At 39.7% G+C, this 24446-nt stretch overlaps 1 protein-coding gene across 2 annotated transcripts in view; it reads left to right on the top strand.

Annotated features, from left to right (window-relative positions):
* The window catches only part of Anapc10 (anaphase promoting complex subunit 10), a 59501-nt gene that overhangs the window by 18694 nt on the left and 16361 nt on the right, over nt 1–24446 (top strand). For both annotated transcript variants that reach the window (XM_050161554.1, XM_050161555.1), the window contains exon 4: nt 6365–6485. In XM_050161554.1, coding sequence (XP_050017511.1) covers nt 6365–6485 — 121 coding nt within the window. The remainder of the gene's footprint in view (nt 1–6364; nt 6486–24446) is intronic.

A 24446-nucleotide genomic window follows, 5' to 3' on the forward strand; every position in this document is an offset into this window, starting at 1 on the left:
TGGCTAGCTCTTACATATTGTTCTAACCCATTTCTAATATTCTGTGTAGCCCACGAGCTGGCTTACCAGGGAGGATCTTAACCTGTGTCTGTCTGGAGCGGGAGCATCATGGTGACTCTCTCAGCTTCTTTTTCCCAGCATTCTCCTCTGTCTACTCCGCCTACCTAATTTTCTGTCCTATGAGGGCCGAGGCAGTTTCTTTATTATTAACCAATGAAATCAACAGATAAGATACAAGACCCACCTCCATCAAGCTTTGATTCTCACTTCCCGGTGGGTTAGTTGTTTTAGCTATAATACCTGGCAGGAGTGACTTTGGCTCACAGTCTCAGAGGTTATAGGCCATCGGATAAGGAAGACACGGTGGCAAAAGCTCTTCATATTTTTATAGATCAGAAATATAGACAAGGTTTATATTCAAAGGTTTACCTCAGAGACACATCCCCGTCAGCCAAGCCCTATGTCCTAAATACTCTATAATCCCCCAAACAGTGACACCAGCTGGGAACCAGGTGTTTGACACACATGAGCCTGTGAGGGTCATTTGATAGTCAGACCATAACACCTATTGATTTGTGATGCTAGGCATCTTTTTGTGTACTTACTGGCCATTTGTATGTCTCCTTTGAAGGAATGCTCTTCAAATAATTTTTTGCCTATTTTTAAATTGTTTTTGTTGTAGAGTTGTAAAAAGTCTTTATATACCCTGCTGCAAATACTCCGTCTTTTTGTGTTAAGGCAGAAGCAATCATAGAAAATATGTAAACAAATATTTCTTTAAGTAAAAAGTAAATGGCACACACATTGACCTGCACTTGTAAACTATAGCTTGTCAGTCCTGTTCTGGGACAGCTGTTTTCAAATATTTTGATCTTTATGCCTACAGTAAATCTTTATTTAGGACTCCAACAATCTTTTGTTTATTTTTATACTTGCCATATTAGGAATTACAATAAATCTAGTCATTCATTAAAACTTAGCTGATGTGGGAGTGTCATATATCAATCTGTTGATTTCATTGGTTAAGTTATAATAAACCAACTGCTTGGCCTCATAGCTTAGAACATAGATGGGAGAAGTAAACAGAATAGAATTCTGGGCGGAAGAGGAAGTGAGGTCAGACTCTGCGCTGCTTCCAGAGGGACCGGACAGCCGCCATGCTCTGCTCTCCCAGGCAGCTGAAACCCACGATGGACTTAGGCTAGCATCTTCCCGGTAAGCGCACCTTGGGGTGCTTACACGCATTATTAGAAATGGGCTAGTCCAGGTGCGAGAATTAGCCTGTAAGGGCTAGAGTTCATGGGCCAAGCAGTTCTTAAATGAATACAGTTTGTGTGTTGTTATTTCGGGCATGAGCTAGCCAAGTGGCCGGGGTGTTGGGGACGCAGCCCCGCCGCCGCTCATATTTCAACACTTAGCAGGAATACTCTATTGTATATTAGTATACGTAACAGCTCTATAAAAATGATTGTTTCTTCCCAGACTGTAAAGAGTGTTATTTTACTTGTTTGTGAGCCTCTAACCTCTTTGTTCTCTGACTTAAGGCACCTGGATTCTCATTTATGCTGCTTCACTAAGGCTTTTTCAGAATCCTTCTGGATACAGTGTACCATAGGAGGCTACTCAGAAAGGTGGAGCACACATTAGCATTAACAAGAGAATACCTCTAACATTCCTGTTCTCGCCATACAAGTTCCCAACCATTCTTCAATGGTGTTTCTTTTGGGCAAAATTAGCATTACAATTTTACAATTACATTAGCAAGGTTTGGTCTCTCTAAGGTCTCAAATAAATCTGAATATTTGAAGAGAACTTTTCTTTTGGTTTTTGAGAATTTTAACCATGCCCGGCTCTCATTGACTAAGAGCATTTGACTTGCTGTTCTCCTGCCATTGCTCTCCCAACAGTTATTCTTTACCTATGTCTTTGTGGACTTGTATCTCCTCCTTGCCTGCTCAAATGGGTCCCATGCAGATTTCATCTGCTGCCCCCATTCATAGCTCTTTTGTCATTAGTGTGGTGATACTGCTAGGTTTTGTTTTGTTTGTTTTTCTGTTTTTCAAGACAGTTTCTTTATGTAGCCCTTACTGTAAACCAGGCTGGCTTCAAACTCAGAGATCTGCCTGCCTCTGCCTCCTGAGTGCTGGGATTAAACTGCATGGCAAGTTTTGGATTCTTAACCAGATGAGAAATTATTTAGGAGTCAGCAGGTGCAGGACAAAGTATCACTTGCTAGAAGCTCATTACCACACTAACTGCACCACACCTTCAGTAACATCGAACCCTGGAATTAAAGACTTACTCATCCGTTTGTAGCTAACCAGATATGCTTGGTTTTATATGTATGGACTGAAGGAACAAAGGAAATGCTTGCTTCTTGCCCAAAGCTATTGCTTAGGAGAAAGTGTTTTAATAGGTCGGAGGAAAGAGGGAAGTTAGGAATGATATTTATGTCAGTCAGAAACAGGGAAGCATTTCTCTTTCCCTTCTACCAGTGTTTCCTAGGAGATTAACAAGGTACTTGGTGTGCAGTAGGTGTTCACTCATTGCACCATAGTTAGAGTGATGATCTGAGTGTCCAGCATCTTCCCTGTGATGTAGTCTGTACATTTTATCTTCCCATGTGTGTTGTTATTTCAGAAGCAACATGGTTTTTCTGTAGTATTACTGCTTTTTGAATCAGTATGAGGCAGAATTTAGTAGTTTAAAAAAGACTTTGCTGTGCCTTGTAGAGTAGTAGTTTTAACTCCAGCCACAGTAGCAGTTTCTCCTGCAGATGTAGTACAACTGTTTAGCATAAATTACACCTGTCCTTGCCAGGTGCTAGTGCACACGCCTTTAATCCCAGCACTCAGAAGGCAGAGGCAGGTGAACTCTGTGAGTTTGAGGCCAGCCTGGTCTACAAGAGCTAGTTCCAGGACAGGCCCCAAAGCTACTGGGAAACCATGTCTCGAAAAACCAAGAAAAATATGTGTAGCTGTCATTTTTGGACATTAATAAGCTTCAAGAAAAGAAGTATGATTTAGCTCACATGTAAGTAACTATAAATATCTGCTCATCAATATAAACTGATAACAGTCAATGGGTATTGAGCAAACTACATACAGTTAATTAAAATTAAATTAGAAGTGATTGGAGGAAGGAAGAGAGCACGTCTGGACATGGTGCAGCAGGTGTTCAGTGCAGCGACAGTGAGTGGAATGAAGGTCTGCTCATCCCACCTCTCTCTCCAGGACTAGGACTGGCATTCTATCTTCCTGAGTGTGCTGTTACTCCAGAGATAGCGTGGTTTTCTTTGTAGAATTAGGCTGGCCTCTGCCTCCAGAGTGTTGGGATTAAAGGCGTGTGACGCCACTGCCCGGCCTTATGCACGTTTTTTACTTAGGTCATTTACCCTAGTGTTGCTGAGGGAACTCCTTCCGCCAAGCGGGACTACTTTATTGTAATTATCTACATAGTGTTATTTCTTTAATCAGAAGCAGTAAATTGAGAGAATACAAATGAAGCATTAGTTCTGGGTCAGCCACATAGTGTTATCTGGCTATGTGTTGCTGTTGTTTTTAATGTTCATTAATATTACCATTCTTTGCCTTTCTAAAATCATTCTGGTTTTCATATAGGTTTTGGTGTTGAAGTTATCCCGAAGTTCATAACTTAGAAGTAATACTTTTATGTAAAAAGTTTGATCCTTTACATCTACTTTTGTTTTTTTCTTTTTAATTTCTGTTGTTTCTTATCGTTCTGTCTTAGGGAGACTTTTACTTCCTGCTTATGGCATATCAAATAGCCTTTCAAAATTTCTCTGCCTTTGCTTCTCTTTGATGTGTCTGTCCTTGCTAAGATGTCAGTTTGGTAGCTCTGATCTCTTAAGAAACATCATAATATCTCCTGTCAACACTTTCAGAGTAACTAGGATTTATGCATTTTCTTAAGAAAAATCTTTATCTTTGCCCTTTTTTCTAATGAATAGTTAAGCTATGAGAATTTGGTTTCCCAGAGAAGAGCTCCAGATGCCGCTGTTTCATAGGCTGACTTTTGACACGGGTTACTTTTGCTCAAGGGTCTCAGTGTTAGCCAGCAGTGCTACTTTACACTGAACTTGTAAAGCCCTTTTTAGTAGATTTATAAATGTTTTTGGAGGATCAGTGTTAGGAATTACCCATTTTTCTTCCTGATGACCAAATGACGTATGTTCATCCTGAAAAATTATTCAGAAAATACAGAAGTTGTAACGAAGAAAATTAAGATCTTCAGTAGTTTTTACCCATCCAAAATAGACAAATTTGCAAAATTTGCAGTTTTATCTGTGCCCTTTTCTTTGCACAAATATAGATTAATGAATTTAAGCAATCATTCCCAAATATGATTCTTTTGTAATACTGTTTTATAATCTGCCCTTTTCCCCTATTGCAGCAATACATCTGCATGATTATTTTCAAATATAGATGCTTTTCAATTGTTGTTGAGATTATGTTCAAGTAGGCTCATTAAAAATCGAAAACATTGTAAGTCAAATGTATTTAATAAACGGTTTAATGACTTCTCTCCCAGCAGCCTGCAGCACACTTTCTACCTCTATGAAAGAGAGGAAGCGTCCAGCTCAGTTCCAGCTTGATTTTTCTATATCTGACAACCAAAACGTGTTGTGCCTTCAACAGCAAGGTCCTGCTTAGTTCTGGTGGACCACAGAACGATAGCAGTAGCTTGTATTGTTTTCAGGGACTCGTTGACTTCCCCAGCTAACAGCTGCGGTGGTGGTTTTCCACTCTGGGAGCACTGGTAACCTGTTTAGGTTATCTCCCTTTCAACTCCTTCACTTTTCATTACATATTTAAAGGTAGTTTATGAAAATAGTAGATTTTCATGTGGCCCTTATAATAATTCTTTGTTTTGGTTAGTCCTCCTATCCTCTTAAACCCCATCCCTACTTAAACCTTCCTATCCCTTATATTCGTCCTGCCTACGTTTTTCCTGTAATATATGATCTGTTATCCCCTGTCTTAGTCAGTGTTATATTGCTGTGAAGAGGCACCATGACCAAGATAGCTGTTACAAAAGAAAACATTTAATTGGGGTTTGCTTATACTTTCAGAGGTTTAGTTCATTCTCATCATAGTGGGAAGTATTGTGGTTTGCAGGCAGACATGATGCTGGAGAAGTAGCTGAGAGTTTCCACATCTGGTTTTACAGGCAACTGGAAGAGAGAGTCATTGGGCCTGAAAAGCCCACCCCAGTGACTTACTTCCTCGAGCAAAGCTTCAGCTACTCCCACAAGGCCATGCTTACTAATCCTTCTTAAGTAGTGCCACTTCTTGATGACTAAGCCTTCAAATATATGAGCCTATGCGGCCATTTTACTCAAACCACCACACCGTCCTCACCTTAGACATCCTTCCAACTCCACACACCAGCGGCCCCCCTTTAGCTTTCTGTCCTTTATCAGCACACAAATCTATAATAATCGGAAGGCAATGAATTCTTAGTTCACTTAGAAATTGGATTAGTGACCCACAAATTTTATTTATTGGCTCAATATTCTTTTTGTAAGGAAATTTGGATATCATTCATTCTGATACTTTCCAATATATGGTAAACAATTATCTCCTTTTTTAAATCTCTTTCTTTGGTTTTTAGAAATTGAATATTTTTCATATTTCTTAGTCTTTTTCATTCCCTGAGGTTAATTTTTTATAATGTAGTTTTTGCTTTTTCCCAAATAGTATGTATGTATATTTTGAAATAGAATAGAAATTTGTACATTTAAGTGGCAGGGTATGCTTTTTATTTTATTTTATTTTATTTTTTTGTTTTTTGAGACAGGGTTTCTCTGTGGCATTGGAGCCTGTCCTCTTGTAGACCAGGCTGGCCTCGAACTCACAGAGATCCACCTGCCTCTGCTTCCTGAGTGCTGGGATTAAAGGTGTGCGCCACCACCACCTGGGCTTTTTATTTTTTAAAGTATTTATTTGTTGAGCCTGATTTTTTTACTTAGCTAAGTGTTTGTAAGTATCAGTATAAAGAATTAATTAATTAATTAGTAAAAGAAATCCAGGCTTGCTTGAACCCTTTCCTTCTATAATGTCTAAATGAAAAGGATGGGCGTCATTAATACTTGTTTGCATGCTAAGCACCTACTTTGGCATAACTGCTTCTTTACATACATTAGTTCTTGACCATGTTCTCGATGTGGTGTGTTTGAATATGTAAAATACTATATATGTACTTACATTTTTACATGTTTCCACCTGCAAGCTGAAGGGAAACCACAGGAGATTGTTGATTTAACCTCAGAAGAGGGCGTGCTTTTATTTTACTGTTTCCTTTTGATGTGATAAACCGTGTTCTTTTATTTTACTGTTTTTAGAAGAAAGACAACAGTGAAGACATTGTGTATTTATGCAGACTATAAATCTGATGAAAGCTACACTCCAAGCAAAATCTCAGTCAGAGTAGGAAATCATTTTCACAACCTCCAAGAAATTCGGGTATGTTGTTTAGTTTTTTTTTTATGTGTGTTTCTTTAACTCATTCTATATATGATAGTCATAAAACAAGAAAATTATGTTGAAAACTATGCATATAATATTTGTGTTTTTTTTGAATTCTCATCTTTTTTTCTAATGCTGTAATTATGGAATTTTCAGGCATAAGAAAGGCTAAAAGAATTGTACAGTAATCCCTTCACCTTTGGAATATGTTAATATTTCACTATATTTGCTTTATTAAAATTATTTTTTAATTCATCAAAATAAGTTACAGGTTCCTGATGCCACCTAGGATACAGGAACATGTTCACTTTCTCTGCTGACTAAAGAATTAAAAGGCAGGAAGCAAGTGTTACCAGACATCTTGACAAGTCCTGGTGGTGCAACCTTATGAGACTTGGGAAATCAGGGCCTCCTTTTGAGGTTCTTAATCTCATTAATAAAAGGAAAAAGATTAAGAATGAACTCATGGAAGCACATGGACAATTTATTATAGTTTAAAAGAAAAATTCAAGGGCAGGCAAACAGTTCAAATTTAACAGTTGCCAGAGGAGGAAAATGGAGAAGAGAAGGGGGAAAAAGCCATGCTGCTTGAGATAAGCAGACCTGTTGCTAAGCCACAGTGTAGCAGGGTTGTGTGGCAGGGAGGGGCTTCAGAGTATGGGGTGCATACTTAGGCTCTAGCCAGTGTCTGAAAGCAAAAGGCAGCGGGGAAGAAGAGGTAGAGGAATTGTCGGCAGACCCAGACAGACATCAGCTTTTAGGGGTTGCACTAGGGAAGAAGTACACATTATCTAATGGGGAACTCACCTGCCTCTGGTGGTCCCCTAACCAGGTCCCTAACCTGCTCCCACTGAATTAGTTATCAAGGGATGGGATAGAGACCAGCTAGAGGTGAATTCCATGTTTACTATAACATCTTTATTTATTTCAAATATGTGAGCATGATATATTAGTAAGAGTTATCAGTATTTGATTATATTCATTTTTAAGGGAAACATATACAATTTATGCAAATCTTAAGTAGATTATTTGGTGGTTTAACAAATGTATACGTCTATGTAGCCTCTGCTCCTTTAAATTGTGGAACATTTTTCTCTTGGGAGTCTACTTTCATGGAATGTCTTTTTCTGTCCCTTTACTCTGAGTCTGTGTATGTCCCTAAGGATGAGGTCAGTAACAATGTAAGCAGCATGCGCTCAGTTGCTTGACTACTCATGAGCTGATCAGTGTTTGACTGAAGGATTTAGTCTCTGTATTCACAGTGATGACTGATAGGCCAGAACTTGCTGCTGTCATTTGTTCATTGCCCTCTGATCACATTTGGTCCTTAGCACCTTCTTTCTTTTCTAATTTTGTGCTTAGGTAACTTTCCCAGTGGCATTTGTTGATCTTAGTCTTTATCATTTTCATAAAGATTTGTGATTACAAATTTTATATAAAAGATTTTATATTTGTAATGGCTGTTTATTGTAATTAATAACAACTTGCGTTTGCAAAATTTTACTTGGCTGCCTCAACAAATGTATGCCTTGTTACATAGAATCATTATGTTTTCTTGGGGAAAACAAGAGAAACAAATGTCCATTCCTACCAGGCAGGGCACTTAGTTAGAGGTTAGTTATTGTGATGAAGCACCATAACCAGAGCAACTTAGGGGAGTAAAGGGCTCATTTTGTTCACAGTTGTATGTAACAGTTCAGCATTAAAAGCAGTGAGGGAAGGAACTCACGCAGCTCAGGAGCTGATGCAGAGACCATGGAAGGGAGCTGCTTACTGGCTTATTCCCATGACTTGCTCTGCCTGCTTTCTTATGGAACCCAGGACCACCAGCCCAGGGACAGCACCACCTGCAATGGCCTGGGCCTTCCCCCATCAATTGCTAATTAGGAAAATGCCCTATAGGCTTGCCTACAGCCCTGCTTTATGGAGGCATTTTCTCAGTTGAGGTCCCTCCTCTCAGAAGACTGTAGCTTGTGTCACGCTGGCCTAAAACTAACCAGCACAGTAGCACAGTGAGAATGCTTCGAGGAAGCCATTCCATCCAAGTCCAGCTTAGTTCCTCAGTGTGGGGATTCCATCCAGAGCATGGGGTTCAGAAGGAGCTGTAGCACTGAAAAGCCCTTCCCAGCCAGAGCTTAGTGTCACCTTGTTTGGACTGAATCTGGTTAGAGATATTTGACCTTTGTGGTTCTAGATTTTTGTCTTACCCCAGATTTGGGAAGGATTTTTGCTCTTATATATTAAAATTTTAAATTTATATGCTTTTAATGTGAATTTTTTTATATGTGTATGTGTGTATATTTGTGTTAGTGTATGCACACATTTTCCGGGAGCTTTTGGAGGCTAGAAGAGGCTAGAAGGTCCCCTGAAATTGGAGTTAGAGGGGATTGTGAGCCACTGAACTTGGGTGCTGGATCCAAACTCAGGTCCTTTGGGAAAAACAGCGAGTGCTTTCAGCTGCGAGCCGTCTCTCCGATCCGCTGTTGGTTATTTAAATGAGCTGCTTGTCTTTCTACTGGTTATTTTTTTTTTTTTAGGTCATAAGTTTTGCAAGCTTTCATCAGGACTCCGCATGGTTTTCCTCTTGTGGATTAGTTTCATAGATCCTTTAGATTATTTCTGCTCTTGTGCATTAAATTTTTTATTATATTTTTTCAGCTCTAGAATTTGTTTGGTTAAATAAACAATATCCACTCTTACATTTCCGATTTTGAGTTTTTATTGTACTAACTTTTTAAATTATTTCTATTTTTAAATCTTCTTGAGTTTTCTTAAAGCAGCTAGTTTGAGTCTCAGGCAGCTTTAATTTCCCCTGTGATAGTCAGTGGTGCTTTATTTTGTTGCTTTGGTTGGGTAGTATTTCACGAATTGTTCTTGATTCTTATGCCATGATCTTACTGTCCGTGTACTTGAAGAAGAAGGAAATTACCCCAGTCTGTGAAGACTGTCTGGGAAAGCCCACCACCAGCCAGCCCATCTGGAGATCCTGGGCAGGACAGCTGATGTGATCCATGAATCTGTGTGCCATTGGAGTCCTCAGTCCTCTGATAGTCTGGCCTGCTTCCAGTAGATGAGCTGGTGTGTATGTCTGGTGTCTTAACAGAAACAGAACTTGTTTTTTAATGAAGAACAGCTAGAAGTCTGTGTCTGCAGGGGCTGACATAGCGTTGTGGTAGTCTTGCTCCTGAGTGTATAAGGGCTTATGTGCTAAGATAGATCTGATGCCTAGGTCCATTGGAGACTACCAAGTGTTCGGATGGACCGATGCACGGGTCCATTGGAGCCTACCATATGCTGGGAAGGACTTGTTGCACTTTGGAATAGACCTGGAACCAAAGCCCATAGGAGTCTTCCCACTGCTAGGGCACTGAGTTAGACCTGATTCCTAAGTCCAGAGGGGCATGTCTAAAACCTGGATTTATAGTAATACTTATAGAACCTCAATTTTTGGATGCTAGACTGGTATCAGGGTCTTTTGGGATAGACTTGGATCCTAGGTATGATTGACCAAGTCTCATCCTTAGGGTCACTAGAGCCTGAGTTTAAAGAATTCTTTGTAGGATTGGTTTGTAGGTACAGACTTGCAGGCTAAATCTGCAGGGTTTTGCTTGTGGTCTGTTGTTTCAAGTGCTAGTCTGAAAAAACACCACCACCAACAACAACAAAAAACCAAAACCAACCAACCAAATAAACAAAGCTCAAAACAAGACCCCTAATCAAAACAGCTCATAGTCCTTGTAGCATGGACTTGTGGCAGCCAGACTAGCATTGGAGTCTACCTACTCTACCTATTCCTTCAGCCTGGAATGAGGGAAGACTGTGCAGAGCTCTGTCTGTGGATGCTAACCCACAGCAGGTGCTAGCCTAATGACTAGGACTTGGGGGAGGATAGTGTGATGATGGGGCAGGACTGAAGCCTTGGGCCATGGGATGCAGCTTGTTATTGGGACAGTACAGAGCTCAAAGATGCCAGGGCTGTTTTGGCCCTGCATTATACCTAGGGCCTAAGTCTTTGGGGACTAGAGTGGTGATGGGGTAGGCCCGTATCCAGAGGATGCCAGGCAGAGCTGATCCTAGATCTCTCCTTATACAATGCACCCTTGATGAGCATCCATGGATACCGGTGTAGTTAGGCGCTGTGGTGTCTTGCTTTATGCTGGCCCTTCCTGGATTGGACTCCACATTGGAGTCTGAAGCAGAGTTCAGGCAGAGGACATCTCTTCTCACTGCACTGCTTGAGACTGAAGGAAGAGCGACAGGAGAGATACAGAATTGCTCTTCCTGTCCTGCCGGATAGACCCCCACCCTCAAACAGGTTCGGTAGTCTCATCTGACTTTCTTATTAGCTTTTTACAGAGGCGTTTTTGTGTACAGGTGTAGAAAGTTGGTCTAATTGACAGATATTGCCAAGTTCCATTTTGCCATCTTGCTGATGTCAGGGCTTGTTTGTTTTTTTAAGACAGCTACCTGGTCTCCTGTATATGTATACTGTTACTTTCCTTTTCTTTTTAAGACAGGAACTTCCCATGATGCTGAGGCTAGCTTTGACCTAACATCCTCCCACCCTGTGCTGAGATTACAGGTGTGTGCTAGCACACTTAAGTTATTTTACTTTTAAAGAATTTTCCTTGAAAAATAATTTTAGTTTTTGAAAGATTTTTGTAAATAATATACTTTTTTTTAGTTTGAAATGTTTTCTGACATCATTATGCACTTCTTGTTCTTGAATAAATTCACAAATAGATCAGCTGGTTTCCTTTTATTTATTTAATTCCTCCCCCTCCCCCCCTCCCCCTGAGACAGGGTTTATCTGTGAGGCTCTGGCTGTCTTGGAACTCATTTTTTTTGGATCAGGCTAGCCTCAAACTCAGAGATTCACTTGCCTTCTCTTCCCAACACCCAGGATTAAAGGCATGTGCCACCATCGATTGGATTTGCTTTAATGTTTTTTATTCAAAATATCTTGATTTTTTTAAAAGTCAGATCCCATTTGATCAGTTGATAGTCTTTTAGTCATATATTCAGTACACTTACTCAGTACCTCGTGTTATGAGGACTTGAGGCATTTAATTGTATGATTTATTACATATTTTATGTTTATCAAAATGAATTGCTCATATTGAGAAAATTTTTGGAGGGACAATCTTTCCTTATTTGGGGTTACAGGTAAAGGTTGTCCTAGTGTGGGCTGTGTGCATATAGCACTAGAAATAGTCTGGTCTGGCCGATGCGTCTGAAATGCCCACTAGATGTCACTGTTGGCATTTATTTTCTAGTCTTGTTTGCTGGTAGTCATCAGCTCAAAGCTTCAACTAGCCTTAGTTGTAGTTTTTCCTAGAATATATTCGTATTAAAAAAAAAACTCTGATGAATTTTGGGAAGTGTACATTCTCATACAAGATCTCTGTGTTTATGAGGATCTCTTCTATTCTGTAGTGAGTTTGACAATACAAAATAAGGGTTTGAGAGGTTAATAGGAGAAACTTTAAATGATATTTGGACCTTGGTATACTTTAATATCTAGTCTTTGCTTCTGTTGTTTAAATTTGCATTATTACCGGTTTAGAAAAGGGAGTCTTACAGGCAGTGTCTTAGTTTTCTCTTGTATCTTTCTATGTGGTGACGATACAGCCTCATGAGACCAGCAATCCTAAGGAGTGCCAGGTGATGGTCTGTTTTCCGGAATAACTTAATGAATAGAATAATGCTTTGTTTAATTCTCACTAAAGAACCACAAGTTCTGGACGTTCTTTTAATTAGCACCTTTATAGTTAATGATACTTTTAGTTATACATCTTTTTAGGTAATTTCGTACATTTACTTTTTTCTTTTTATATGCTCAAGAAGTATCAAATTGTATTTTGTGTCTTAAGGAGAGATGAAGTAAGATCATATTTTTTTTAACAGTTCTCCACTACATGACTTACATTTAAAGAGAGACTTTTTTTTAATTCAGATGCTAAAGACAAGTGATTAAATCACTGAACTTTTATGAGAGCTTGGAGCCATCATTTCATAAGTTATAGGACTGGTTTAACTGAATGGAAAGTCTAAATAAATCCTTTTGTATTTCTCCATGGATTTTTGCCTATGAGCGGCTCTAGTATATAGTGAGGTATTTAAATAGTTTCTTTTTTTTATGGGTCTGCTTACTTAAAACATTTTAAATACTTATTTTTGTAATCTTACTGATTTAAAGTAGTAACTTAAGAGTTGAAGGTGAGAAAAATGAATGACTACCTTATGTATCTTAAAATGATTCTTTTTCTGCCATCATTCCCTTCATTTCAGTTATGGAGCATAGCTAGACCTTTGTATCTCTACTGGAGACTCTGCAGGGGATCTGTGGGATTGTGCAGTGTAGCTGAGGAGGCACTTAAAATGGACTGTATATTGATAGAAAACTGCCTGGGGGCTGGAGAGATGGCTCAGTGGTCAAGAGCATTGCCTGCTCTTCCAGAGGTCCTGAGTTCAATTCCCACATGGTGGCTCATAACCATCTGTAATGAGATCTGATGCTCTGTTCTGGCCTGCAGGCAAACATGCTGTATATATAGCAAATAAATAAATCTTTTTTAAAAAACTGGCTTGGGCCAAATTGATTTTATTTATATGCCCCACATCTATTTTAAACTTTGTAAGTTGGTGTTTAAGAGAATTGTATAAGCTATTGATGAGATTTTATAAGCAAAAACTGCATATATAGAAGAGATTCTCTCGGCAGAGTGAGGATTTTTTTATTTCAGAGTCTTTGTTCTAATTTCTCTTCAACTCTATCACTTCATCTGTGCTACCCTTCTTCAGGATTATTGCTATTCAGGGAGAACTTTCAAGTAAGGGCACTATTGTTGAATTTTAAAATCTTTTTTTTTGTTTGTTTGTTTTTTGAGACAGGGTTTCCCTATGTAGCCGTGGCTGCTCTGAAACTTTCTGTACACTATACTGGTCTTGAACTCACAGAGATCTGCCTGCCTCTGCTTCCTGAGTGCTGGGACTGATGGCATGCACCACCTCCTGGTGAATCCCTTGTATTTTAACACTATATTTTCACTTAATTGTGTTTTGCTTTGTGAAAGGAAAATAATATGTAAAGAAAATTTTTATCCAAATAACAGAGTTGATGTAATTATTTAAACATTTTAGAAAAATCAAACAAAAACTTAACAATTTGCTAATTCTAGTTCTTTTTAATATTGTTATGGAACTTTCTGTGCTTAATATGAACTGAAGTCATTTTGGCTTTGGGTTTGCCCCCCTCCCCTCCCCCCCACAGGGTTTCTCTGTGTAGCCCTGCTGTCTTGGATCTCATTTTGTAGACCAGGCTGACCTTGAACACACAGAGCTCCTCCTGCCTCTGCCTCCCTAGTGCTGAGATTAAAGATTAAAGGTGTGCGCCACCTTTCCCAGCGGAAGTAATTTCTTACACACATCTTGAAGGCACTCAAAGTTGTTTCTAAACTCTCTTTGGAAAAAAAAAAACAAACCAGCTTGCAGCTGGGTGGTGGTAGGTACTACATGCCTTTAATCCTGAAGGCCAAGACAGGCTGATCTTTGAGTTTGAGGCCAGCTTGGTCTACAGTCCCAGCACTCAGGAAGATTTTAAAATTCAACAATAGTGCCCTTGTTTGAAAGCTCTGCCTGAATAGCAATAATCACGAAGAAGGGTAGCACAGATGAACTGATAGAATTGAAGAGAAATTAAAACAAAGACTCTGAAATAAAAAAATATCCTTACTCTGTCTCGAGACACTTATGAAAATGTTTCAATGAAAATATATAGGAGGCAGAAGTCAAATAGTTGGACTTTAGAGTTTAATTTTTAGATTAGAAAATGCTAATAATTTTGGCTTGATGGTGCTGCAGACCTGGCTGTTGACATCCTGGTGACATTAGGATTTAGTTGAGGTTAGAGCAGTTCAAGAGAAAGGAGTGTATGTGGAAGGAATTGTGGCTGATGGTCACCAGGGGTATATCAGGACTATGAGTAGGGTCTACGTAAGGAGAAATGAGCATCTAGAATTCTTAGATTCTCTCAACTGGTTGAATGTTACCATTTATTAGAAACTGAGTGCAGGGTTAAAGATTGTGTATAGGGAGGGTGGGAAGAGGATAAATAGATGAGATTAATTTTAGTTGCTAGTTTTTGGCTTCTCTTCAGGTAGATTTGAGGATCATCAGTGTGTAAGTAGCAGCTTAGAAGTGGTACTAGCTCATACAGGGAGTGTAATTGTAATTTTTTAAAAAGCGGCATATGAGAAAAAGATGCCATGTGGCAGTGCTCAGGTATGAGTGTGTGGGTGTGTGCACTTGAGTGCAGTTGCCTGAAGAGGTCCCCTGAGCTGGATTTAGAGTAAGCCATCCAGTATCCATGCTAGGAGCCAAACTCAGGTCCTCTGCAAGAGCAGTGTGTCCTTTTAATCACTGAGTTATCTCACTGACCCAGAACTGATTCTTCCTCCTCCTTTTTTTTTTTTTTTTTTGCATTTACTTATTTTATGTGTATGAGGGTTGTGGTAGTTTGAGTAAAAATGACCTCATAGGCTCATAGGTACTATTGGGAGGTGTGACTTTGCTGGAGGAAGCACGTCACAGGAGGGGCACAAGGACTTTGAGGTCTCAGATGTAGCATGCCCAGTGTAGCAGTGTCTTTCTCCTGTCTGTGGATCTAGATGTAGAGCTCTGAGCTCCTTCTCTAGCACCATGTCTGCCTGCATGCTGCCATATCCCACCATGTTAATAATGGACTAAACCTCTGAACCGTAAGCCAACCCCAATTCAGTGCTTTCCTTTAGAAGAGCTGCTGTGGTCATGGTATCACTCTACAGCAATAAAACCCTAACTAAGACAAGTGCTTTGCCTTCATGTATGTATGTTCATTACATGTGTGCCCTGATGCCCATGGAGGCCAGAAGAGTGCTTCATATCTGGGGGTACTGGAGTTACAAATGGCTGTGAAACCACCAGATGGGTGCTGGGAACTGAACATGGGTCCTTTGGAAGAACAGCCATTTTTCTTAACTGCTGAGCCATCTCTAGTTCCAAGAACCCACTTCTTACAGTTTACATAGTGCCAAGCTAAGGACTAAACTTTTACTGCATGGCTATCCTATTTACATGACCCTCTTACCCTTAGCAATGTGGTGACTTGTATTTTTTGTTTTATTGAAACAAGATCTCACTAGTCCAGGTATTTTTTGGAACTCTTAGTCTTCCTGCTTAAACCTCCCACCATAAGTGGCTCCCTTTTCCTTCCTTTCTTTCCTTATTAGAGATAGTGTTTTCCTGTATAGCCCAGGCTCACCTCCACCTTACTTTGAAGCCCTGGCTGGCCTTGAACATGAGCTTCTCTTATCTCAGTGCCCTGAGTACTGGTGAGTGAGTTGAAGGAACTGCAGCAACTGCTCTGCACCCTTCTCACCGTGTAGCATTTGCAGAATATCCTAGGAAGGGAGTTTAGTCAGGCACCTTTCTTTTTTTCTCAGCTCAGTTTACCGGTTTAGGTAAGCAGAGGACCTTTGGATCTTAGTTTTCAAAACGAAGAAATGAAAACATTGGAGTAAAGCTTGGGATGAAAGGCTGTATGTAAAAGGCAGTGAGTGTTTCTCTTTCATAAAAGAATTGAGAAAAGTCATCATACGAGGATTTGTATGGTTTTGGACATCTTTTCTCTTGTGCTTAAAGTTAAGGTTAATGAACAGAAACAGTAACTCAGCTGTTTTGGTGGTATTTTTAGAATGAAGATTCTACATTCTAATTAGTGTAGGAATGATCACAACTAGTTTTGATTTGGGTGCTTAGTCAAGTAGGCAGAGACAGTAGGTAGGGAAGACTTGAGGGGTGGAGAGAGAGGGAGAGAAAGAAAACACAGAACTCTGCAAGCCATGGTGCACCTGTAGAGACCAGTGGACGACCTTGAGGAAGTCAGTGGATGACCTTGAGGTCTGTCTTACTTTGCTTTCTGTTGTTCTGATAAACATCATGGCCAAAAAGCAGCTTAGTGAGTTTATATAGGTTTATTCATAATAGGTTTGGTTTATGTTAAATAGGTTTGTTCATAATAGGTTTATTTAATGTTAAAGCTCATGTTAAAGTCCATCACAGTTTATAGTCCATCACTAGGGGAAGTCAGGGCAGGGGCTCAAGGCAGGAATCCAGAAGCAGGAACAAAAGCAAAGGCCATGGAGGAACAGGCTTACTCAGTCAGCTTTCTTTTAACATCCAGGACCACCTGCCCAAGGATGGTACCACCCTTGGTCGGCTGGGCCCTCCCACAGTGATCATTAAGAAAATGACTCACAGGCTTGCTTATAGGCAATTTGGTGGTGACATCTTCTCAATTAAGGTTTCCTCTCTTCAGTGGTCACAGCAGGAGTTAGCACAGTGTTGGTATTCCTCTTCTGCTGTTCTTGAGCCAGAGTCTCCTCTCCACTGCACATGCCAGGCTGTGATTCTTCTCTCTGCCTCCGTCAGCAGTCAGGATCACAGACTCACATACTGTGATGACTGACTGTGTAAACTCAAGTTCCTGGAAGCACTACACTCACTGAATCGTCTCTGCAGCCCTCAAAGAACTAGTAACAAAAGAAGGTCTGGGTTTTGACTAAATAATTCCCTAGGGAAATGGTTCAGATAGTGTGTTGGTTATGTAACCTAATAAAAATACTATGCTAACAAAATGTTTTGGTATGTGTATACATTACAGAAGAATTAGATAAAGCATATTAGCATATACTTTCCTTCATAACGTTTTTGTGTATGTGTACGCAAGTAAAGGACAGAGGACAACTGTAGGTGTGCCTCCTCAGATTACACCCCCCCCTTTTTTTTAGACAGGGTCTCACTGACCTGGAGGTTATCAAATAGGCTAGGATGCTGGCTTCCAGGCCCCAAAGATTCACCTATCTCCACCTCCCCAGTGCTAGGATTACAACAAGCTTTTTATGTGGGTTCTGGGGTCCACCTCAGTCCCTCGTGTTTGCAGTAAAGCACTCTACCAGCTCTAACACTTCTTCCTTTCTTCCTTCTCCTCTGCCCCCTCCTCCTCCTCTTGTTCTTTTCCTCTTCTTCTTTCTTCTGTATTGAGAACATCTTAAAATCTACCATTTATTGGGCCGGTCAAATGGCTCCTTGGGTAAGGGTGCTTGCTGACAAACTTGATGAGCTGAGGTCAATACCTGAGACCCATATGGTTAGAAGCAAAGAGCTGACTGTACCCCTCCCCCAACATACATAATAAATTAGTAAACATTAAAAAAAGGCTGTCTTAGTAATTGTCAAGTATAGAATATATTTGTTGGGGGAAGGCTGCTTGTTTGTTCCTAGCTGCTCAGCCCTGAAATAACCTCACAGAAACTTAATTAAATCACTGCTTGGCCTATTAGGTCTAGCTTCTTATTGGCTAGCTCTTCTTACCTCTTAATTTAACCCATTTCTATTAACCTGTGTATTGCCATGTGGCTATGACTTACCCACAAGGTTCTGTCCACCGGTGCTGTCTCTGGTGTGATGGGGGACTTCAGCCAATCGCATGCTGCTTAAGGTGTGTCCCCCTGGGGCCACAGATAGCCAATAAAAACATCCATGTGCTCTTACTCTTTGTGTTCCTGCTCTCCTGAATCACTGGAACCCTGGTTTTGTAAGTTTCCTTTCTTCTGTTTATTAAAGCTGAATATTATTTTAAGTTGTTTTGGTTAATTACAACTTCCGATCCGCCAAGCCCATCACTGGTGGGGCTACATGGCTTCTCACTGACTCCGCCTACTCTCTCTCTATGTATCTCTTCCAGCCTGGCTATGATCTGTTAAGCCATTGGCCAAAAGCAGCCTCTTTATTCATTAACCAATAAAAGCAACACATATACAAAAGGACTTCCCACACCATATATTACTGTCCATAGTTACCATGATGTAAATAGATCTCTTGAACTGATTCCTCCTATTTGACTGACAGTTTGTATCCTTTAATAGCATCTCGCCAGCCCCTACACCTCTAACCTCTGGCATCCACCTTTCTGTTCTCCAGTTTTATATATGTATGTTTACATTTATTTCTTTTGAATTTTAATTAGCATACAAAGTATTAAATTTCCTAAGACTCTTATAGGTTCTACATGTGAGAGAAGGCAGACAGTTCTTGTCGGTTCTGGACTATTTCACTGTCTCAGTTAGGGTCACTATTGCTGTGAAGGAAAGGGTTTGTTTATCTTACACTCCACATCACTGTTTATCCCTGAAGGAAGTCAGGACAGGAACTCAGACAGGACAGGAACTTGGAGGCAGGAGCTGATGCAGAGTCCATGGAGGAGTGCTGCTTATTTGCTTGCTTCACTGGCTTGCTTAGCATGCTTTCTTATGGAACCTAGACCACCTACCCAGGGATGGTATCATTAACAATGTACTGGGCCCTCCTCCATTGATCACTAATTAAGAAAATGTAGTGTAGGCTTACTTACAACCTGATCTTATGGAGCCATTTTCTATTTTTCTCATTCTGCTCTTTTATTATTTTAAATTTTTTAATTCATTTTACATACCAACTCCTCCCCTCCTCCCTCCCCTTTTCCCATTACCCTCTCACTCCCTTTCCCTCTTTCCTATCCACTTCTCAGAGAGGGTATGGCCTCCCATGGGAAGTTAGCAAAGCCTGGCAGATCAAGTTGAGGCAAGACCAAGCCCCTCCCCGCCCTGCATCAAGACTGAGCAAGGTATCCTGCCATGTGGAATGGGCTCCAAAAAGCCAGTTCATGCACCAGGGATAAATCCTAGTCCCACTATCAGGGGTCCCTCACACAGGGCAAACCATACAACTGTCACTCACATTCAGAGGAGCTAGTTAAGTGTCATGCAGGCTCCCCAGCTGACAGTCCAGAGTCCATGAGCTCCCACTAGCTTGGGTCAGTTGTCTCTGTGGCATGATCTTGACCTTCCTTGCTCATATAATTCCTCCTCTCTCTCTTTGACTGGACTCCAGGAGCTGAACCCAGTGCTTAGCTGTGGATTTCTGCATCTGCTTTTAACAGTTTCTGGATGGGGGTTCTATGATGACAATTTGGGTAGTCACTAATCTGATTGCAGGAGGCCAGTCCAGACACTATTGCTAAGGAATCTTAGCTGGGGTCATCCTTGTGGATTCCTGGGAATTTCCCTAGCACCAGGTTTCTCCCTAATCCCATAATGACTCCCTCTATCAAGATATCTTTTTCATTGCCCCCCCCTCTCTCTCCTCCTCCTCCTCCTCCTCCTCCTCCTCCTCCTCCTCCTCCTCCTCCTCCTCCCCTCTCCCAATTTACCCAGGAGATCTTTTCTATTTCCCCTTCCTAGGATGATTGATGTGTGTCCTTCATAGGGTCCTCCTTGTTACCTAGCTTCTCTAGGACTGTGGACTGTGGCCTGGTTATTCTTTGCTTTATATTTAACATCCACTTAGGAGTGATTACATACCATGTTTGTCTTTCTGGGTTTGGGTTACCTCACTCAGGATGATTTTTTTTTCTAGTACTGTCCATTTGCCTGTAAACTTCATAATATCATTATTTTTAACAGCTGAGTAATTTTGGGTAAATGTACCATATTTTCTTTTTCCATTCTTCAGTTGAGGGTCATGAGGGGCATCTAGGTTGTTTCCAGGTTCTGGCTGTTATGAATAATGCTGCTATGGATGTAGTTGAGCAAGTGTCCTGGTGGTGTGGTGGAGTATCCCTTGGGTATATGCTCATCAGTAGTATAGCTGCATCTTGAGTCCCAATTTTCTGGGAAACCTCCATATTAATTTCCAAAATGACTGTACACGTCTGCACTTCCACTAGCAATGGAGGAGTGTTCTTCTTGCAATACATCTTATCCAGCATGAGTGGTCACTTGTGTCTTTGATCTTAGCCATTCTGACAGGTAGAAGATGGCGTCTCAGAGTCCTTTTGATTTTCATTTCCCTGAAAGCTAAGGATGTTGAACATTTCTTGGAGTGTTTATTAACCATTTGAGATTCCTCTTTTGATAGTTCTCTGTTTAGATCTGTACTCCATTTTTTTAATTGAATTATTTGGTATTTTGATGTCTAGTTTCTTGAGTTCTTTTTAGAGATCAGCCTTCTGTCAGATGTGGGGTTGGTGAAGATCTTTTCCCATTTTGTCTTGTTGACCATATCTTTTATCTTGTAGAAGCTTCTCAGTTTCAGGAAGTCCCATTTGTTAATTGTTGATCTCAGTGTTTGTACTACTGGGGTTATATTTAGGAAGTGGTCTCCTATGCCAATTTGTTCAAGGTTTTCTTTCTTCTCGCTTTCTGTTCTATGAGGTTCAGTGTGACTGGATTTATGTTGAGGTCTTTGATCCACTTGGCGATAGATATGGATCTTTGCATTCTTCTACATGTTGATATTCAATTATTCCAGCACCATTTGTTGATGATACTTTCTTTTTTCCATTGTACAATTTTGACTTCTTTGTCAAAAATCAATGTAGGTGTGTGGATTAGTGCCAGGGTCTTCCATTGATCCACCTGACTGTTTTTATGCCAATAACAAGCTGTTTTTATTACTATAACTCTATAGTAGAGCTTGAAGTCAGGGATGGTGATGCTGGAGGCATTCCCCCCCCCCTTTTTTTTTTGAGACAAGTTTTCTGTGTGTTATAGTCCTGACTGTCCTAGAACTTGCTCTGTAGACCAGGCTACTTCTATATTGTGAATAGAGTAGCAATACATAGGGATTTGCAAATGTCTCTGTGGTTGTTTTTTGATTTCACATGGAGTAAAATTCACATGTAGTAATATTCATATGTAGTAATACTTCACCCTGATTTTTAAAAATATGCAGTTAAAATAACATATTCTTTAACTTACAGCATTTCAATTTGTACTGAATTAACTAACCCAACTAACCAAGCTATGGAAATGACTCTGAAATTAACATAAAGGTACTTTGCAATTATTTAAAACCTGACGATGTCTCTATACAGTTCCAGGGAGAGTAGAACATTCAGCAAGCTCCTGGTTTTGGATCTGCCTCTCATTTTACCTATATTGAATCTGGGCAATGTATGTTGTTTACATAGTGTTATTATTTTTAATAATAATCATACATATGACTCTGGCTTTTGACATATTCCTTGAAATTTATGAGAAAAAAGAATTATTTTTCTCTGTATATCCTATAAACCATAATACGTTTGTTTTCATTGTCCACTGAGCATTATCGTTTCATATAATTGCCAAACCTCAGAATTTAATCTTGAACCTTTGTTTTCATATTTTATGAATTGCTGAAGATATTTTACCTACAAAATATGTATCGACATAACTATGATGCCTGTTGCTTTAAGACTTACTCTTGGGTCTGTGGAATATTCCTGCAAGAGTTAAAATTCCCATACTTTTATTATTTTAAAATTACGAACTCTCTGGATAGTGTGCATGTTGTACATATTCTGTATTGACGGCAGTACTGCATAAGCTTGATTTTATAGGATATCTAGGATTTCTCTTTATTGTTAATTCATAGGCACACAGGAGTAGTAGAGAAAGGAAAGTATGCCAACTTTCTTAGCCTCCAATAGATGAGATGATATAACCATTGTTTCTGTACTAAAAATTTGCTTATGTGCTTAGATGAGTTTAATGATGGGCCTTAGGAATCTAGTCTGTAAGTGGAAAAATCTCTGTACTGTGTCAGAACCAGGAATAACACTCTATTTTATTTTAAATGCTAGGAACAAATTTGGATCTATTAGTGTATGTGTGTGTGTGTGTGTGTGTGTGTGTGTGTGTGTGTGTGTGTGTGTAAGAGGGGGGGAGGAGAGAGAGAGATTTGCTAGCTTCCACTGTGGATAAATAGTTGGCTTACTTACTAGATTCAGTTAATATTTTATACATTTCCCTCCTGCAATGTCTCTTGATATTTATTTAGTTTAAAAACAGGGAAGAGGGCATTTCTTTCAGCTTTAGTGAAGAACAGGACTAAAGGCAGATCAGTCCTTAAATCAACTGTCCTGTGGGCCTACTTTTTGATAGAACTTTATGCTCTTAGAGACAATGATAAAGGGAATTAAGCATACTTCTGGGGAACCTAGAAGATTCCTAATTTACATCTTATGATGAGATTTACATCAAAGATGAGAAACCTTGGTTCAGTATAAGGAGGGCATCTTAGAGGGTAAGCACAGATACCCCCTCCCACTTTCCCTTTTTGACTTAGGATTTAGGTAGGAACTGCTTCATGTTTAAGAACAGAAAAGGGTAAGATCAGAAAAAAAATATACTCATCTATTTGATAAGATCTTGTTGGGAAATGTTAGTCTCATTAATTATTTTTAAAAAAATCATTTTACTGTTTCTCTGAGACTTGTCAGTGAGATCTTGAGGGGTGCTCCTGCCTTTGGAATGTTTCTTTTGCATCAAGAGCTGTCTTGTGTTGGCAGGGACTTGCTTAAGATAAATTTGGAATTCATGTTTGAGAGTTTTCTATTAATTGAAGTCCAGATTATTAGAATATGGAATTCCCATGCCTCACTGAACTCCATTTAAACTGAGGTGGTCTGTTCACAATGTACTTGCCATTGAACTCCAAGTCTTCAACCTTGGCTAATGGGGAGGGGCAGTCTGCTCCATCGTTTGCAATCTGGGATTTAAACATTGTTTTCATAGTAGGACAGAAGGATGAGACCTAAACAGAGAAGGAACAGGTTTCTAGATTGTCTTTACCACATGCTGCTTGATGTTTAGAGTCTGTCAGATCAGGATCGGAGTCTTGGTATTATCACTTACTTTATAATATGGTCTGTCCTTTTTGTTTTTTAGAATTTATTTAAAAAAACTGAGATTCACAGTTCTTACCCTATTTAATAACTGTAAAGATGAAATGAGATATGTTATGTAGACATCCATTATAAACTGAGCAATAGTGGACACCCAGCCTTAATCATGATGCTTGTGTCCTGTCCACTAGTGACAGTGGTCTCAGTCATATGCAAATGCCCCTTCCAGCTTCTCTCTTTGCCCATTCCAGCAGAATGTTGGCTGCTGCTCTAGCCTTGCACCCATTTGGCTGCCTGAGACTGCACAGCACTAAATAAAAATGTCTTATCTGTATTAAGGTCTGATCAAGGGAAAGTAAATAGATTGTTGGGTTCCCTGGTACTGGATGCAGCCTGGAAGTGTCACTTGTTGACTTTGAAAAATCATTACTATTTGGCATTTGGTGTCCACCCCAACAACTCATCTGCTTCTTATACAAATACAGGTTCTACTGGTTTTATATAGTACAGATTTAATCCATTGAAACTGTACTATCAGTGAATTACTGTTGTGTGTGAAGGAACAGTTAAGCAATTTAAATCCATTTCATGTTGTCTACTAACACAAAATCTAATAGAGCCCTGTTATGTTGAAACATTGATCTTCTGGTAGGGTAACTTTTGCCTTTGAGTTTTGCACTTTGTTCTCCAAGTGTTTTATGTTTTGAGATTCATTTTTATTGGCATCATTTGAAAAATAAAGCTGATTTAGTAGCATGGATAACTTTGGGTTTTACTTCTGAGCACTTACACTTTTCCTTGTCTTGAAGAATGTGCTATTTTTAGTTAGTAATGCAAAATTTACAGCAATAAATTAATAAGTAGAGAATATAAATAGACTTTTTCTTTTTAAGAAAGAAGTGATTTATGTGCATCTTAACTGTCAAGATGTAAACCAAGCTAAAAGTTTCAGAAAAGCTCTGATTTTCCTAATTGCACATTTATTTTCCTAAGCTTTTCTGCTAGACAGTGAATGGAGCTGTGAGAGTCATCATAGCATCCTAAAGGTGGGAAAGCTGCCAGAAGTTACTGAGTTTCCAAGTGTTCAAGGCATGCTTCTTTTTTCTTTTTGTTTTTATTCTTATTTTTAGAGATAGGATTTTTCTGTATAACAGCTCTGGCTGTCCTGGAACTCACTTTGTAGACCAGGCTGGCCTTGAACTCTCAGAGAT

Source organism: Alexandromys fortis, unplaced genomic scaffold (genome assembly GCF_014885135.2).
Source record: "Alexandromys fortis isolate MF-2015 unplaced genomic scaffold, M_Fortis_MF-2015_v1.1 scaffold_127, whole genome shotgun sequence".
Taxonomy (NCBI): domain Eukaryota; kingdom Metazoa; phylum Chordata; class Mammalia; order Rodentia; family Cricetidae; genus Alexandromys; species Alexandromys fortis.